This window comes from Grus americana, chromosome 12 (assembly GCF_028858705.1).
Source record: "Grus americana isolate bGruAme1 chromosome 12, bGruAme1.mat, whole genome shotgun sequence".
Lineage (NCBI taxonomy): Eukaryota > Metazoa > Chordata > Aves > Gruiformes > Gruidae > Grus > Grus americana.
In genome coordinates this window covers 21,208,964-21,228,447 of record NC_072863.1, presented here as the reverse complement: position 1 = coordinate 21,228,447, position 19,484 = coordinate 21,208,964, and the positions used below count along the sequence as shown (strand labels likewise).

The following is a 19,484-nucleotide window of genomic DNA, read 5'->3' as shown; positions in this document are numbered from 1 at the left end:
TATTTTTTCTGAAATTGCTGTGCTGTTATATGTAGTTCTTGACCACTTAGTGTGGGTGAGATGGCTCTCAACTTCAAGCACAATATTCTCCATACTATCAAGTCCTTACTCCCGGGACTGTGGGGTTAGTTTGTCTCTCTCACTGGCTCCTTTCAAATATCAATTTCTATCCTAAACAAACCATACACTGCAAATGCACTTAAACTGAGGTAGAGCACTCAGTACAGCAATGGCAGGACTAGGAAACAAATCAAGTAGCAGACGCTGCCTGACGCACGCTCACAATGCTACTAAATTACATCGTCATTACAGGTTGTTTGTGCTTTGTGATACTGGCAATGCACAGTATGAAGAACTACGACTACAAAACAACCAACTTGCCCACATATTGCTATCACCGGGTCAATTGAGATGTATCAAACTGAAGCTCTAGTGAAGTCAAAGAAAAGAAGTTACCTATCCTTTGTATCTTCCGACTGTTAATTCTACCTTAATATTTAAATAATACTTCCCATTTGCAATACAAACATTAACTTAATATCTACATTAACCCTATCGTTTGCAACAGCAGCATGAAAATTTCTGTACAGTCTACAAGACACTACGAATTACTTTAACAATATGAGTTTTCAAACCAAATACCGAAGCCATATTTACAACCTAACATACAGTGTGTCACCAGATATATTTGTAAGAGCTCCGAGACCCAAACGCATCTCCTCTAACAGTGGTGTCTCCTCTGCATGCGAAAAGCTAGACAGCTAGATACGTAAAAAGACCAACTTTAGGATTTTTTTAGTTGCACAATTGTAGTATAAGAAAATACTGAAAATCTTAATAAAAATAGAAAATTGCTAAGTCTCATTAATGCTCCATTGCTACATCACTCACTCATACCAACCAGAAAAAAATTTACTGTCAAACTTCATTAATTCAAACTGCTTCTAACTGTGAAGATTTGAAAATAAGGTATATAAGTTTTTTAGCACTTGAACAAATACGTTAAGACCTACAATCTTATAATCATGGCAGATGTTAAAATACTTCACAAAAATATTTCAGCACGCTCCACCAAATGTTTTGTATACCCACTTAGATCTCAACTGTATTCAGGGACATCTGTCAGAGCTGAAAGCCCAGTGAAAAAACTGTAAATTAACTGGATAAAACTAGGTTTCAAGTGAAAAGAGTGGTAAAGTCTTTCATAACTTCATTTTTTGAATCTGTTCTATTTTTTTAAAACACTGTTTTAGGCAAAAGTTTTAAATGCAAATGAGAAAGGAATCCATTTTATCCAATTCCCTCCTGGGTCTCCCCTATGAAATACACTAAGCAGAAAAAGAAAAAACCAAAGAAAAAGAAAAAACCAAAGAAAAAGAAAAAACCAAAGAAAAAGAAAAAACCAAAGAAAAAGAAAAAACCAAAGAAAAAGAAAAAACCAAAGAAAAAGAAAAAACCAAAGAAAAAGAAAAAACCAAAGAAAAAGAAAAAACCAAAGAAAAAGAAAAAACCAAAGAAAAAGAAAAAACCAAAGAAAAAGAAAAAACCAAAGAAAAAGAAAAAACCAAAGAAAAAGAAAAAACCAAAGAAAAAGAAAAAACCAAAGAAAAAGAAAAAACCAAAGAAAAAGAAAAAACCAAAGAAAAAGAAAAAACCAAAGAAAAAGAAAAAACCAAAGAAAAAGAAAAAACCAAAGAAAAAGAAAAAACCAAAGAAAAAGAAAAAACCAAAGAAAAAGAAAAAACCAAAGAAAAAGAAAAAACCAAAGAAAAAGAAAAAACCAAAGAAAAAGAAAAAACCAAAGAAAAAGAAAAAAGACTACCAAATTCTCACTACAGCATAATCTTGACAGCTCCTGAGAGGAGGCAGGTGAGATTTGAGAGCATCTAGGTGAGATTATTACTGGTTAGTTTGTGACCAAAAAAAGAAAACGGCTGAAAGACCAGGTCCTACTTCAAATACATTCTTCTGGAATTTATCCAGTGCAAGCCTGAGAGTTGTTCACCAATGACTCCCCTTTTAATAAGACTGGAATTGGGGAAATCTCCATTAAAAAAAAAAAAGACTCAAGGTTAGCATTATCTGCAGAAAGCCAACAAATACCATCAAAGCAGCAGTATAGAATAAGGTCTGGTAACTTCAATTATACAGCGCAGATGAAGAGGTTACTGCCATTACATGCTTAAACCTTAAGCATAAAGCCCCACAAAGAACTGAGGAGGCATTAACAAAGAATTTGAATCTTCAGAATAATGAAATTTAACAACCTCTTCCCTAGCCTGGTACAATCAAAACCCCTACTTTCCCTTCAAAATTACTGAAACTCAATTTTTTGGGTGGCATTTTGTTCTTAATAAAGATGAATATACTACCATCCGTGTTACAGTGATGACCAACATGACAAACTGCAGGATTTCCTGGGAGAGACTGCTCAGTAGAAATAAGAGTATTGTAATGCAGATTGTCTTGATTTGCTGCAGATTCTCACAAATCCCTCTGCGGGGATTTTACTCTTCAGTAGACTATGCTACACTACAGGTAGTTTAGAAATAGAACTACAGATATTTCTTAAAGTCCATTTAAAGAAGAGAGATGTATTCTTTAAACTGCAGTTCTCCACTTGCAATTATTTTAACCCATAACAGCCTACAATTTTGCAGAAATGTCTTCTTTTACATCAATATAATTCTACCCAATAGAGTTTTAAATGAAATTTAAAGCCTGGTCTCAGGTTATAGTTGTTCTGACTCCTGGAGAGTATAGCTTGAATAAGAACAAGGCAGCATGGTATTGCATTTCATTAGCAATCAAGACAGTCTGCTTTCCAGTAATTTTAAAAAAAAAGAAGAAAAAAAGTTAATCTTACAAAGTTTATAGCAAGAGAGATGAGAGGCCATTATTGGAAACAGGCCTTTTCTTCTCAGTTTGTTACGTCAATGAGATCATGTTCACATTAATGGAAGCAACATTACTGCCTTCCACATAAACTTACAGCTATCTCTTCAGCAGCCTGGATTTGCTGGCACAGAAGAAAAAGCTTTAAGCACACCCAGGTATGCTATGACAAGCTACCCTGCAAAACAATTGTCTTACACAATGGATCTAGGTAGGTTTCCCTCCTCTTCCTAATGACTGAAAGCTTGATAACAATTCCCGTTAAAAAGACCCTTTCAATATAAATTTGTAAATTTTCTATTTATAATTTTGAATTAATAGCTTATCCCCACCTGAATTTATTGGAAGGCAAATACAGCACCCATGAAGTCAGCCCAACTCAATTGCCCACATTTAACAGCACGTTATCCTGCAATGCATCATGCTTAAATGAGTTTAAACATTTTTTTAAATGACTGCACTGTTTTAAGCTGACAATGCATCATCTCTAGTCCCTCGTGGGACTACACTACTTTTAAGGCAAACAGTCTTATCTTTCATTTTGCTTTTCCCAGTATTTCTTGTTTAATAAAGATGATGAATGAGTGACAGGCTGAGCCCCAACACGATAAAACTGGTCTACAGTGAACTCTTCTTTTGCCAATAATTCAATGAGAAACCTTGACATGAAGATGACTGAATTTATCTCTGGACCAATATAAATGTACACATCCAACAACTCCATTTGTGGAAATAAAAACTCCATCCCTTATGGAGGTAAGGCTGCTAAAGGAACTACAAAATGTAGTCCAAATGAGGGAAGAAGCTTCATGCCACCTTCGAATTTAATGATGACCTGAAACGTACTTTTGCTAATAAGGGGGAAAAAAAAATTAAAGATACTTTTCATCTGAAACTTCTCAAAAAGCTAACAGATTCTACAGGTTGACTGCAACTATCTAATTCCACCTGAGCCTACAACAAGGGCTCAAACACCAAGATCACACCTAGATGCTTAACTGATCAGACAGGTATCTTTGCATGCAGACAAAATTTACAAACACAACACTTCTGTCTTGCCTCCTTAGCCACACAATTTCTTCTCCTGAAACTTACAGAATTAGCTGATAGATCCATAGAAATGCAGGTAGTCTGAATGATTTCTCTGGCTCACGAACACCACGTTTGGTCTGTGACCAAGAGGCCAAAAATCATTATGGGCTGACGGAGGTGACAAGCGATTTTGTCATATTCATATGTTTAATCCAGCTTCTCAGAACCCTGAGCACTTTTTCTTCTGTGGCACAAGAAGAAAAAGTGAAGAAAACAATAAAGAAGCATTCACTATACATACCCCACTCAAGAAGACAGAAAATGGGAGAGGGAATATGGAAAAAGAAAGAAGAGATACATAAAACCTGAACAGGCTAATCTATGTGTCTGAAAACAGATAATGCCTTGTGTACTCCTCTCACCTATCTTCCTGCTGCATCCTTCAGATCGCACACGTCTAGATAGGCTATAAATATTTAAGATAAAAATTTAAAGTGTGTCATAATACAACAAATCTTCCAAGGGAAAAAAAAGACCTTACTAGCCCTACAGCAGACTCCATCCTGTCAGACTCCCAGTCATAAAAAGCCATACAAACAGCTCACTTTGAAGGCTAACAATACTACTAGCAGTTATGTGTAGACAAAAAGGAACCAAAAATCACAATTATTTGTTCAATGACAGGCAACTGAGCCCCACAAAAAGAGTCAAGACAGATTGTAACTGCAGGCTCTTCAGTAGCTGCACCCAAACTGGCTTTTGTTTTCCAATTGAACTTCACTGAACTAGAAGATTGAAAGAGAAATAAGAAATAAGACAAATTATTTCTCAAGCAGCAGGACAAGGAGGTATGATCTCCAGGTTCTTTGTGTTTTGTGGGTAAGCCAGCCCAAATCAAACCGGGCATGAACTCCTAAAGTTTTTCCTGTGCCTAAGGATTTCACAGCCTACCTCTCCTCTGTGGCTTCTCTGGAGTTTTCTTGCAATAAAAATCAAAGCTTCCCTACAGCTTCTGACTCAGAGTCACCATCTGAATCCATTCTTGTAACTGGAAACTTCTTTAGAAATATAGAGGTATAAAACCTCAACAAACTCTTTTGACCATCTCAGACTGAACTGGCCAAAAGGCTTAAAAAAATTATTTCTTATGGGGGAAGGTGACCAGTAGCCATTGTGACCATACAGTTCTCTATGCAAAACCCATAAGAACAAGCAGCCTTTAGGCAAAATCTATTACAAGGATGTAAATCCTTCTGATTCAGACCAGTTTGTAGTGAACAAAGAAATTGGGCCAGGACTGAAGTGAGGAGAAAGGTACGCTGGCATTCTTGTGCTGACACAACTGCCCGGCAAAGAAACTTTAGCAAACTGCTTGTGTGGTCTATCAGAAACAGAACCAAATCAAGAACATTAGCAAAGGATAGCTAGAAGACGAGTGTAATTTTTCACTCCAGTCAGTAATAATACATATTCTGCAGAGACCTTGTTGTGTGTTTTCCCAGTGAAATCCTAGTTTTCCAAAACAAACTCTCTCACAAAACGCTTCTGCTTTAACAGGTAACCTGGGCAAAGCTCAAGAGGTTTTCTCCTCTTTCCTTCTGGAAATCTGCTTTGGACATCAGGCTTCCAGGCTGCCTGTACAGAATCTGAAGTAGGAAATTTAAGAGAACACTTAAGAGAGATCCAAACATCCAGTTACTTCCCCAAAGAGCAATTAAGCATCTGGTTCTCTGACCAGGGGAAACGTCTCTCCCTCCCAGTAGAAATATAACAGCTCTGTATTATACTGAATACTGAGCTATATGCAAGAGTCAGGCAATCCTGGCCATCAATTTGGTTTTCGTTACACCCCAGAAAGCTGCTTGAAACATTTACAGAGTTCCTAAAAGCAAGGTACAATGCTGCCACATGCAGGATTAGATTCTGGATTCACATTCTCCATCATATAACTCAACAAATTAGGAAAGTGGGGGGAACAACAGAAGAGAAAGAGAATAAAAAACTTCAAACTTACTTAGAAATTCCCTTCAGATTATTATCCACATTATTAATTACAGGCTTTAAAGATAAACGAGTTAGAAGATTTTTCATATCCATCTGTTAAGTGGCGTATTCTTAAATATACATCACAAAACCACAATGAACCAAGAATATAAATCAGTTAATTATTATGGGGAGGACAACTACACAGTATACAGGCAAAATGCTCCTAGCTTCTGCATTTGGAGCAGATAGCTTCCCAGAATGTTTTTAAGCGTAATCGAAAGTACTGCTGCATATTTCGCATGAGCATACCAAAAGGGTGGAAGTTTACTTGTAGACACATGCCATATTCTGCATGTTGTCACCTGCATTATCAACAACATCCTGAACAGCAGCACAAACCAAAATATCTATTGTAAACAGAACCAGCTAGCACCTGATAGATTGCTCATGAGAAAGAGCTGCAGACCAAGTGATTGGCCTTTCTTCTTCAGCTCAAATAAATGAGCATATTTCTCTTCCAAGTACTCTTCCTTTATCACCTACACAGCTGAATTTTGTTCCTTCTCTCTTTTCATAACGTGGCAATGTCGCTGACTGCTAATAAATTGCCAGTGCAACTAGCTTAAGTGCTAAAACTCCTTGCTAAGTAGTACCTACTTTAGCTTATCCCAGCAAGATACTAATACTAGCTTTCCGTTCGGTTAAAATTGCCATACTTTGAAGGAAGTCAGTTGAGCCACACATCTCAATGATACTCAATTTACTCACAATCAATTTTTTTTTTCCCAAAAGCAAAAGATTTTTTGCACAAAGCTAACATTTGCTCTTTTGAGCTATTTCTACAAGGTTTGCACAAAATTTGAATTATATCCTCCATTAATCTGCGGAAAGCTTTTTTGCATGCCGATTTCCTTCTAAGAACCAATAAACGCTAATGTTGATGCAGGCAAGAGTATAAGAGATCCCTTCACACAATGAAGTAACAGTAAGAGCAACCCTCCATTTCATAATCAAAACACTACAAGAAAAATCCTTTGAACAAAAGCATGATTCAATATAAAAAATAAATTAGCTTCTTTCACATTAGGACAACAGAGGAGTCCCTGAAACAACAGAAATTCCGCTGTCACGTCAGAGAGAAATACCAAAAAAAGACTGAAGCTCAAATCTTCTTTTCCACGCATGACAAGACTTGTGAGTGGGTACCACCACACTGCTTAAGTTCAGAGCTGAAAATTGATACAGGACCTTGAAGAAATCCTGTTTGACAGATACGGCACCAACCAAGAAGAGAAAATCTGTAAGCAACCCTTAACTCACATTTCCCATAACTTGTGATGTCAATGATTAAATGGCAATGGAAGAACCTGGACAAATCTAATGTTAGCCAGGGAAATAAAAGTTCTGGTCATCATCATCACCTCCCCAACCACACATATGTCTATCACATGCATCCACATACAGTTACAAAATCCAAGCTGTTACTGCTCCTCATACAGAAAAAAGACATCTGAAGATTGTAAAAGCCCTTAAGTAATAAAAAAGAAAATTATTCCTTGTACGAACTCCAGATGAATAGTAACTATCACAGTACAATGAAGTACCTGTTCTTACCTTTGCACTTGCTAAAAACCCCAGAGATATGGCTACTCTGGCTCTCAGGTCTGGTCTGTCTTTGGGCCACACATAAGACAACATTGCTCTGATAATCTTTTTGGCATCTATCTCTTTCAGCTGTTGGAAAGAACAAACAAAAGCATCACATTATAAAGAGACTCCAGGAAACAAAATAACTGTATAAAGAAGAAGGAATTTTATACATTTGGATCACTAAACAAGATCATAAACAAGACCACAATTCAGTTAACAAGTCTTCCTGAGAAACGTCAGGTTTTTTGGTTTGCAGTTTTGGGGGTTTTGTTTTGGGATTATTTATTTTTTGGTGGTTGTTGTTGGTTTTGGTTGTTGTATTTTTTTACATAAATATAGGTTATTTTACAGATGGATAGATTTCTGTATCAGTTATGCTTGAGATACATTCCACTATCCTCCCAAGCTAAACATAAATATATTAGCAGAAGCCTCAACCCCGCTACCCAACGGAGAGTAAGAGCACATGCAGTAACACACAGCACAAGTACCAACAACTCCTTTTTCCTCTCTTGGCTACCCTGGGGTTAACTTGAAAGACAGGAAGGTTATCTAAAGCTGAAGGGAGGGCAGCAAGTAGCAGCTAATCTCTCCACTTCAGGCAATATTGGGGGGGGGGGGGGGAAGTTAGTCCACACCTTTTAAAGATGACTTTTCATTACTGAAGCTAGTAGGAAGGGGGAATTTTACAATATGTTTTAATGTTTCCCTCACTAGATTGTGTACTTTAAATGCTCCTTCCTCAAATTTGAGGAGAAAACAAATTAGAATAGAAATTCTCTGTTAAGGTCCAGTGTGAATGAGCCAGAAAGGAGAGTGCTGTTAAAAGTTAAGATTGCTGAGGCAACCGGGGAAGCCAATCCTATAAATGTAAGCTTTTAAAAGCACCGGAAAATTCATCTCAGTGTTTCTAGTCACAGCTTCAAAGAAAACCAAAGGGGAAGAGAGATTGCGTTTTGTCAACAATTGCAAATGTATTGGAGCATTACGCAGTATAAGCACATTTCAAACGACTTTTAAAAAAATGGTTATATGAAAGATTTGTAAGTGAAGAGAGGATGCAAAACTGTTTCTGTTGTGTCCTACCCATTCAGGAGATGGAGGTATCTGCTGCAGCATATACATGAATCTTTCCATTTGAGCTAAGGATATGCATAAATAGCAGTTCAAACATTTGGAAAATGTTTGATCACCACTTACAGGTTAAAAGGAAGTTAAAAAAATGGTATTGCATTAACGCAAAAGATACTAGTGCAACCAGAGCAGTTCTAATTATATGTTGCTATTGGCTAGCCAGACTTTGCACAGAAAAGCTATTAAAAAGAATAAAATACTTTGGCTGCAAACAAGGAATCTATTTCCATTTCTTCATGGCTCTGAACGATGACAGAAGTAAATCCGTTCAGAAAAAAGTCAGAAGGCAGCCAGTCATTTGCCAAAGGCCTTGCAAAGGAACAAGAAGAAATATCAAAGGAGATGCAAAATGCACACATATTACATCAAAGTTTACCATGAAATAAATGGTACTGTTGTACAGAAACATGAGTTGAAAACGGTTTAAATACGCAAGCGGCAACATTAAGAATTAAAATGAGCAATCTGTTTAATGGACTCAGGCCCTTTTTTGATTCTCTGTGGTATATAAAAAGGGTAAGAGATGCATTTATTTTACCCCCTTTTAAGTGGTGGGAATGTTTTATATGTTCTTCCAAGGCTTATTTCTATAGAAATGGAAGGAATGGAAGGATAAGTATTATAAATCTAATATAGCAGGGAGCAAAGAAGAAAAGCCTTTTCTTCTTTCTGAATACAGCACGTTTTTAAAACACACTACCAAATACTGAAGACTATTTGCAAAGGAATGAACACCAACTATCTTCCTGTCCCCCCCACTCATCCCATCCAGGTTCTGGACCTTTTGAAATACCTAAAGAGGAGAACAAAGAAAGTCATAGTTCCTCTTCACAGTCTCCAAGACTGAGTATTGCAAAGCAATCGCTGGGCTGACCCCGTGGCCTTTATGGATAAAGCCTATGCCAGGATGATGAGCTATCAGAAGCATGATGGAAGAAAATGGTAGTTTGACTTGCATTTAAGCTGTCATTGCTGATGAAGGAAAAAAAGACCCTGGCTCCCTGTGTACTCACTCTGGAAGCTGTATTATCCTCTTTATTGTACGAGCACAAGCTGTCTTACATTTGCACGAGGTTATCCTGCAAACCACTAACAGCTTGCTTCCTCCCCAGCTTTTTCCTCTTTGCAGCACTCAGCTGTACAGTGCTAGCCCCTTTCTCGCAACACCTCTGGAGCTCATGAAACACCTTAACGAACTGATTCCGTTTGTGAAACTGGGAGAAAACTCTTTAGTGTTTGCTGCAGGGTTTCGTCTCAAAGAGTCAGGTAAACCTATACATTCAGTAGGATGAGAAAAAGCATGGCTAAGAACAGAACTTTTTTTTTTTTTTTTTTAATACCAGGAGGCATTTAGATTGTTTGTCAGTGATATGCAGCTTGCAGTGAGGAGGAGGTAAGATTCTTTGTTCAGTTGCCTTATCAGCTTAAATAAATGTCAAACTAGGGCCTGAATCTTCCTTCCAAACTTTGGGGAAAAAAGTATAGTCTTTTGTCTTCAAACTATCCATCCCTCCACAGAAGGCAAGCAATGACTAGCAAACTAAATAGCAACTGAGTGAAATGGTGGTAGGGGAAAGCTAATTATCAGGGCTCCATCATGACTATCGGTCTTTCCATAAGAAAGCAATACATGTCCACTTAGCAACAAGTCACACACCAGTTTTTATTCCTGTCTATTCTGTGTACAAAAGACTAACACAAAAAAAACCCCCAAAGGTGGTAAAGAAAAATACTGTTTTCAGTTTCAGTATTGTCTCCTGGACAATCCTTAACAGCTGGTAATCGTTTAGTTAGACAACAGCCTTAAATGACAACATCCCACATTAACTACATTATAACTCAATTTATTGAAATAAAAAAGTCAGAGGATTGGCTTATACAGGAATAGCTGCAAGTAATGGGTGAACAGAGAATGCCACCGGAATATTTACACTGCCTAGCAGAATAAGAAAATATCAGCTGGCATCAAAATTTCTGGCTGACCTACTCCTAGTGAGTTTTAGTGTTAAGGAACATCCACTATTCCTTAACGTTACTAGTGTTTTGTTAAACAGAACTTTCAATTTCCTTTCTGACCAGAGAAAACCCTGAAATTTAAGTTTCTGAATGATGCTAAACTGTAGACCTTTGAGAAGTAGTAACAAAGAAAATACACGATGATTAAACATGTAATATCTATAATGATTAAATGGATTTGTCCTGCAAGCTGCCTACCACATGCAAAGGGGTTTAGCTGAAAAAATGTTTGCATTTCAGGAAATAGCTTTTTTTAAAAGAAAGAATAAACAGCCCCCTGTGGTATTTTTGAAGATAGGTCAGTTGTGAAGTTGAGTCTGTGAAATGGATTTGCAACTGAATCATAAGAGGGTGAGTTTGTTCTATGTACATAAAAAAATAGTCTTTTCCATGGAGTTGCAAAAAATGATGTTATGACAACAAACAGGAAACATTCAGTCAATCAACACACTCAGGTGAACAGAAATTCTAGAAGGAAGAAAAACCCCAAGAATAATTAAACCCAACGGGATGCGTGATCACCAAAGTGACAACACAAGGGACAATACCCTCCTCCCATTTACAGGAGACATTCAATCCATAATAATTATATTCCATAACATATATAATTAGGGTAAACACAGATAAGGATAGCCTGCTAACTTTAAAGTCCATTTTGCTTAGAAAATCTTTGAAAGAGCCTGCACCTGTTGCAAGGAGGGTCTTAAAATTAGTATGAAGTTAATGTTACATGCAGAGCCAGCAGTACTACTGACTGAAGATGTCCAATTATTGTTTCCCCCTGTGCCTTATGCAGAAAAGATCACAGATGTTTGCTAAAACAAGCTGGCTATACTTTAGGTTATGCTTTGTTAGTAAGAGGGAATTTCATAAATTTTGGTAGCATCTCTCCTGACTTTTGCCTGTAGCACACAGGTTTGGATTCAATGAAGGGACAACTCTCAGACCAAAATACAAGAGAAATCCTAGGTTTAACTCTTCAGTTTCTTTACAAATGAGGCTGCAGGAAAGACATTATCACAGTTAAGCATGAGCAAACCAGCCCTGAAAGACCTGGATTCTGCACTGAAATTTCAGTTTGTCATCAACATGGTCTTCACTGGTTTTAGGAAAATCCCACCCAAGTTTAAACAAGTTATAATCATCACGCAGAATCATTCCGCAAATACACACAAATATCAGAAGCCAGTTTGCACAGGAAGTGAGAAAATAAGTGTTACATACATTCAAGAATTTTGATTTTGCAATTTTAATCATGCAAAGTTTATATTGTGTTGTTTTAACCAAAAGCTTGCCTCATTTTCTAACTGTGATCATTTGGTCTAATAAAAGATACTGCTTCTCCTTACATACCTATCATAATTATTTTAAGTTCCTGAATGTAAATAATCAAAATATATCAGATGTATTAACATTAAGCCCAAGAAAAAATACATGCAGTTTAATTATTTCTCCCCCTGCTTCGATTGCAATTTTACCAACTGATGCACTAACTTGCATCCACAAGATGATTTCTACTATCCTGAATGTCAAATCACAGGGAAGTATCAGTCATAAACAAGAATAAAAAAACCCGCAATAAATGACAATGGAACATAACTTCCATGAAAAAAAAGGCTTAACACAGGCTAATTTCAAAGGAGTGTGTGACACTAAGATTATATTTTTAATAAAACAATTGAAACACTTCCAACACAGTTATTACAAGCATTTGGTGATTTAAGAGCTGGTAAGCCTACATTGACAATTAAACAGTATCTACTCCACTACAGTATTCAAATATCTACCAATGCAGTTTTTCATAAATTGTTGCTTGGTCTTCAGCTTTTTTTTTTTTTTTGGGGGGGGGGGCAGGGAGCGGATCACATTTTTTATTTAAAAAGCAATACTAATTAAGCAATTTTTTACCCCTTCCTTTGGATCTGTGTGAAGCCCTCCACCTGCATGACCATGCCAACACATTCTCTTTTCTATCAGTCGCCACCTTGGGAGGATCTGTGTGAAAATGAAAAGTCAATTTGCAAGAACCTCAGGAAACATGCATGTAAAAGCCAATAAAAAGAACTACTAGTCTGTATTCCTCACCTCATCCTCCAACTGTTTCAGCTTGCTTTAATAAAAGATATTAGCGTGCTCTAAAAAAACCTTTGCCTTGCTTAAGGAAACAACAGTAAGAAAGGGACTATAAATCTAGTAATATAGTAAAAAGCATGTTCCAAGCAGCCAGGAAGTAAAGATAAGAGCCTTACATATTTGGGTTAAAAAGACTGAAAAGGACAAAAATGTTCAGTTAAAAGAACTGAAAAGTGGACTAAAGAACATAGAAAAAAAACCAAAGTTTTGGAGGATAACCGTACTCAGGCGCATTTATATGTTAAGTGGAACACACTTAAGCAATTGGACTCTTTCCATGTACATAAAGATTTATTTTGCCTCCACATAAAGTTAATAAATAAGTCTGCTTCACACTTCTCTTTCCTATCAGGATGAGAACCACCTACTGGTGCCATCTGACAAGGTACAAGTTATCCTGGTCCAGAGCCCCTGCTGCAATCCACGTACTGCATGTACAGGGGCAGGTTAGGAAAAGGACCTGCTTTTTAAAAACAAACGCTCACTTCTCTTAGCATGTGTCCAAGATTCCATGCTAAATAAATAAGGAGAAAATTTCTGAATTTATTAATGCACGTAGATGTACTAAAAAATAAGAACTCACTGACACTAGGCATTGCTCCAAGTTCAACTTCAAAGTGCCTGCCACAAACAATGGATGTGTTAAAGCTTTTCAAAGAAAAGTCTGCATTTTGTTTAAAAGATTTGCTACATGTTGACAATATCTGGGTTCAAGTTATGTAAAAGCTCTTTAGGAATCTCAGTTTATGTATATAGTTTGATAGCAGACCTCAGGGTTTCCCAAATCAGTATTTCACTTTTCATATTTTAAAGAAAAGTATTATAAAAAACAATCTAGACAGATTTAATGCTTTGAAGTCCCAATGACCCTCCAAAGATTTTAGCTGCTTAAGTCAGTTCTATGAGTGGGGGTTTCTTAAATAATAAAAAACCAAGACAAATACATTTCCTAGCTTCATTCAAGCAAACTGCGTTACTTAGAAATGTGTCATAATTATTCCACAAACAGTAAAAATTGCATCTTCCTTATGTTTACATCAGTAATAAGGCAAGCAGACCTCTTAGAAATAAGAGCCTGACATCCTGGCACTCAGAATGATGAGAATAAACTTCCATGGTTTCTTGATATTCCACAACCTAAGCAGAATTTTGCAGTAATAAAGCCCTCATACATACTCAAGAAAAACTCACAGCTTTCTATGCACTGGTATTTTCTATGCCTGACAACATAAATCTAAGTATCAACACATAAAATCTACAATTTTAAGAACTCTTCTTTGTAAGTTACTGTATTAGCATCAGTTTCTAAAGATTCAAAAAGACTTCTTGAGGAGAGTGCAACACTCTGAAGCTTCTAAGCAAAGTTATCTCCTTGTCTAGAGGCAGAAACATAACTTGCCATTTAACCTGCTGCATTTCAAAACTGTAAATGGTGAAGTTTAAAAAAAAAAACAAAACCAACAGAAGACTAAACTGAAACATGCTCCAAGGGCTTGAGTTTCCTCTGACATGCAAGCAGGAAGAACAACAATCTATACCTACCTCTGAAGCCTCTAATAACGGCCTCGAATAATCTCCCCCCGGACTGTGCCATGATCTTTGCTTGCAGATTGGTGGAATCTACAGAATAAAAATGGGGGGGGGGAGGAAAGTGAAAATGGAGTCCTGTAGAACATGCACTTCACATTCAGAGAATATTCATCTAGTTTACGTAAACAAGCATAACATGAAAACAGGGCAGACAGCTTTGTTTTTTAACAACTGACCACAAAAGAAAATCGGTGGGGAGCAGCTGTAAAATAAATTACATTCAACCATTAAAAATGCTAAGTGACAACGAACCCTTCCCTAAATCCCCACTCCCATCAGACTTCGTTTCTTTTGTACCACAAAGCCCAAAGTTTTCCCTTTCCTCTCATTTTAATTTTCTCCCAGGTTGTCTTCAGACTTCTTTCAAATAGCCTTTTGTTCTGTTTTTCATTATGAATTGTTATTCTTATGCTTACAGGTTCTGCCATTTCCAACTCCTCTTAGCTCAGCTCATGCCATGTTTGTCTCGTAGACCACAAGGCTCATCAAAGCTGCAGCTCTGAACTGGGAAGCACTGGGGCTATCAGAAATTAGAGCACTGCTGACTACAAGTTTTAGGTAAGCAGGACACAACATACCCAATATTCACAGATCCATCAATGCATCTTTAATAGATATACTGCTAGGCACCAACTGTAGCATGCTTTACATGTTACACTGAAAGCAATTAATTTTCCACAAGAGTTTCAAAGGACCATTTCTTTTCCTTAGGTGAGCTAGCTGGCAGCGCTTCCCCAGTGGCAAAACACGGACCTCTCTTTTGGTTAGCAATGATGGTGCCACCATCTTTGACACATTCAATATTAAATCTTTTACTGCTCTGTTGCAATATTAAGCATATACCTCACACTATATAAAAGTCACTAACACAGAGCAAAATAGCAAAAGAACTGCTTGTCAGCCCAAGGCAAAGGACAAATGTCAAAAAAAGAAAAAAAAGAACTTGATCATAAAAAAAAAGGGTATTTTTCACTTTGACAAACAGCTGCACCTTCATATATTTTATACCTTGCCTTAAACATTCCTTTGCTCTTGTCCTAAGACACATACCATAAGTTATAATTTAGGCAGTCATTTTTAAGAAAGTGAAGATCATTCCCCCACAAGTCACCACATGGGACCTGCTTATTTCAAACATTTCCATTATATGACATTACATACAGAGAAAGAGCAAACATGAGAATTATACATTTTGCACTTAGTAGAGCTAACTAGCCTGGGTGAACTACCCTGATGCTTCCAAGACCTGGTTTAAATGAAGGAGCTACATTTATAAAACACTTCATTGTAGATACATTCATAACTTTACAGTTTCATGTCAGCACAGAAGATTCCATCTAAACTAATATGCTCTCCATATCAGCAGTGACAGTTTCATAAACTGAAAATATAATGGAAAAAGAGAAGGACCTCAAGATGCACACCCCAAGTTACTGCAAATTAATGTAACCATTACAAAGGCATGGTTATTTTGGATAAACTTCCCACCAACATGCAAGAGGAGGAGTAAGCACTCTAAGCAGTAACCGCTATCTGGGAAGTACCTAGGATCCAACATGAAATTAAGTTGTACAACCAAGACAAAAGGCAGCAGCGTTCTCCAATTCAAACGCAGTTACAGCAATACAACTCCACTGGCTTCACCAGTCAGAGGCCATTTAGCAGTACGGATTAAATTATGACAGTTTAGAATTCATAGCAGAAACATGATCCAGCCTGAGAGGCTTAATACCAACAAGTCCTGTGTTCACACTAAGGAGACAGAGTTCCAGTCTCCTACAGCCTAGAGCGCAGTCAGCATACTGAACCCTCAGCATCCTTATGCCAGCATCTATACTTCCTTAAACACATGATGCTGATAAGAGACTGTTAACACCATGCCAAACAAGAGTTTAGGGGCTGATGAACCACTGCTCACAACCATGCTTTGGCTTCTCTTAAGACAACCCAGCTGGAACCTCTCCTGAGCAGTAACATTCTCTCCTGCTCAGCCTTGCAAGAAAAAAAAATCCTGAGTACAGTAAGAATCAAAATTCAGGTATTTAACTCTAAAGGCATTTTTGTTGTTGTATATTCCTAGTACATGGGAGTAGACAACTGATGCTCCAACAGTTATTGGAAAGAAGCTAATTACTGTTCTTCTAGAGTGGACTCATAGAGCATCATAAAAATATTTTATTAATAATTCATATCCTTTGACCCCAAAGTTCACAAAGTTCTCTTCTGACTGACATATGAGACAAACACCACCACAGAAACAGCTTCTGTTGAAACACCAGCAGATCTGGTCTCACTTACTGCATTAACCCCGTGACAGTTTATAGGCTAAGAGGTGAATAGAGCAAAAAAGATGAAAAGACTTGCACAAGGTACACAGGAAAACTTAAGTTCTTATTTTCAGTCTTGAGCCTGGAAGATTGGAGGTTTCAATCCTCTTGCAATCTCCTGCTAAAAGCCAAGTCTCAGCAAAGAAATAAAGAATTAATCAAGGTGAACAATTTACTTCACTGATAAGTCCTCCGGCCATCACAGTATTATTAGCAAAACTGCCCAAATGAGCAGGACTGCAGCTTACACTGTCACTCCCTGCACATCCTGCAGGCAGACTTGGGACTCCACTTGCCCTGACGACAACTCTTTCCCAATAGATTTAAGACTACAAAGGAAAGGCATACTTGAACCTTATTGCAACAGATAAAAGTAGCAGGTTATTGCTTTAAAGGAGCAGGAGCAAGTCCTGCTTACTTCTGAATTTAAGAAATCATGCAGGGAACTTTAATTCTGGCATTTCCTAACTTTTGAATGCCTGCCTCTGTACCATTATGTTCTTTTAATGTATTTTTGGATATGATTCTATATACTCTAAAGCATGAAACAGATGTCTAGTACTGATTGCACATAAAAGTCATATTGCTAAAGTGTCGTGACTGTTGGTAGTAGTTTAAATACTATAAATGCAAACAAACAACAGGGATTAAACACATTTGCACAAGGTCAAATCCATACTTAGAAGCTTCTATCTGGAGTATGTTACATACTATTCCAGACATACTGCACTAATCTAATGGGGGTGGTTTTTTTAAATTAACTGTAACAGAAAAGACAACAAAAGGTAGGATTCAAGTACCTGTACAGTATTCAAATCCCACTGTTAATTTTGCTGAGTTTGCAAGGCAAGAAAGGAAAAGATAAATAGGAAAGAGTAGAGGAAGATGAGAGAAAAGGCGAAAATACTCTGCTATAAATACAGACCAAACTGTCACCAATATGAACAACAAACTTCACAGGAGTTACGTTTAACAACAGCCAATTGCTCTGCATGCACACCTAGAGCAAATGAAACCAAGAAGGTTAACAAAAAGATACCTTAAGGAGTTTCCCCCATAACATCGTATTAATATACCCTCACATTTGGCTTGTTTAGTAAAACACGTCTCAGTGGCAGAACTGGAAACCCATGCAGCATCACAGCAGGCACCCCAACGTACACCACAGCACCCCCTACTACAGGGAGTGTAATTCAAGGAATTTCAAATACTCCGTTACAAAGCAAATATCTGTCAGTAAAGACTGCTGACTAACGGAGACCGTTGATTAATAGTTCCCATGCATCACACTGTTCATCTCCACCATCAAAGTTTGGAGAAGAGAATTTAGCAATGCACAGGGACGTGCAAAAGGACATCAGAACAATAAACATGAGTATAAAGTTACAGGATAAATCAGGCTTTAGGTAAAAAAAAAAGGGGGGGGGGAGAATATAAATAAATTTAACTAAAATACCTGAAACTTCTCTTACAACCACTTCCACAGCAAGGGATATTATTAAATTATGCAGAACAACATGCTCTTTATCTCGTGTGGCAGCTGGAAGGGCAAGATAATGCAAGGAAAAAAAAAAGTCTCTTCTATTTTTTACCGTTACACTTAAAATAATTTACAAAGCCCTGCTTTCTACAACTGCCAAAGTCCTCTCTGAAGGACACTCCTCAGTGTATTTCTTGACTTATACAGATTCCTAGTAAAATAATTATCCTTAGTTAAAGACTGTTGGACCTTTTCAGTCAAATGCTGTTTTCCATCCATTTAAGTTTTAGATCAAATTGAATTTGTCACTGCTTTTGTTTTGGATGCAGGCAAACTGTTCTACAAAAAAAAACCTTAAGCTTCCAGAAAAAAAAAAAAAATACAGTCTTTGCTTGGTTACTTTTCAAAGTTTACCAAGCAGAGCACATCCAACATGCCCATTCTTTCTATCACCACTCAGCAGAGACCCTAAATTCAAAAATTTTGACATGATGAACCCCTGCCTACTCCAACCGCAGGAGGGTGAACTGAAGGAGCTACATTTACGGAAATACAAACTGATCTCAATACGAAGAAATGGAGTCTGATCACAGTTCCACAATATTTATGACATCTGTTTTTCCCCCTCCATAAATTTAGCTATTTTCCTCTCCAGGATACAACTGTTACATGTCTTATTACTCAGAAAAACAAGACTCTAATCAAAACTACTGAAAAATGTAAGTGCGAGGGAAGACAGATATGGATCTGTAATGCAACAGCACCCAAACAACTCTACTATATTTGAATCTCATTGTACCAAGTGCCATAGAAAATACATATATTGTATTATAATACAATTAAGCTTACAATTAATTGTAAACTTAAAAAAAAAGCTTAAAATAGACATGAAACAATGAAGATTAGGGGGCTCAAGTACTGCACAGATGCAAAGCAGAGTAGAAGGATGACAGGTAAGTGCTTGAAATCATCTTTTTCAAGAAGAACGGTTAGTAACTTTGTTTTCATGGTCATACTTCACCAGAGCTTTTTCCTTCCCTGAATCACATTTTTTCTCACAAGTTAAGCTATGGCTATACTGTTTACCACTCTGAACTGTAAAAGGCGCAACTCTTGACTGGCACAGCTACACTGTCACAAACCTCTGCTATTTGTGCAGTTCTATCAATAGAAGCAGAACTGTGCTTGTACAGTTGATTTTACTCACAAAAGTGATTTTCCTACAGCAGTGAGAAGCACCA

General features: G+C 37.2%; 1 protein-coding gene across 1 annotated transcript in view; it reads right to left on the bottom strand.

Annotated features, from left to right (window-relative positions):
* ABCB7 (ATP binding cassette subfamily B member 7) overlaps positions 1-19,484 on the bottom strand; it is a 37,938-nt gene that overhangs the window by 16,279 nt on the left and 2,175 nt on the right. The window contains exons 2-4 of the mRNA XM_054839403.1: positions 14,389-14,466; positions 12,622-12,708; positions 7,528-7,647 (exon numbers count right to left, since the gene is read on the bottom strand). Of these exons, the coding sequence (XP_054695378.1) occupies positions 7,528-7,647; positions 12,622-12,708; positions 14,389-14,466 (285 nt within the window). The remainder of the gene's footprint in view (positions 1-7,527; positions 7,648-12,621; positions 12,709-14,388; positions 14,467-19,484) is intronic.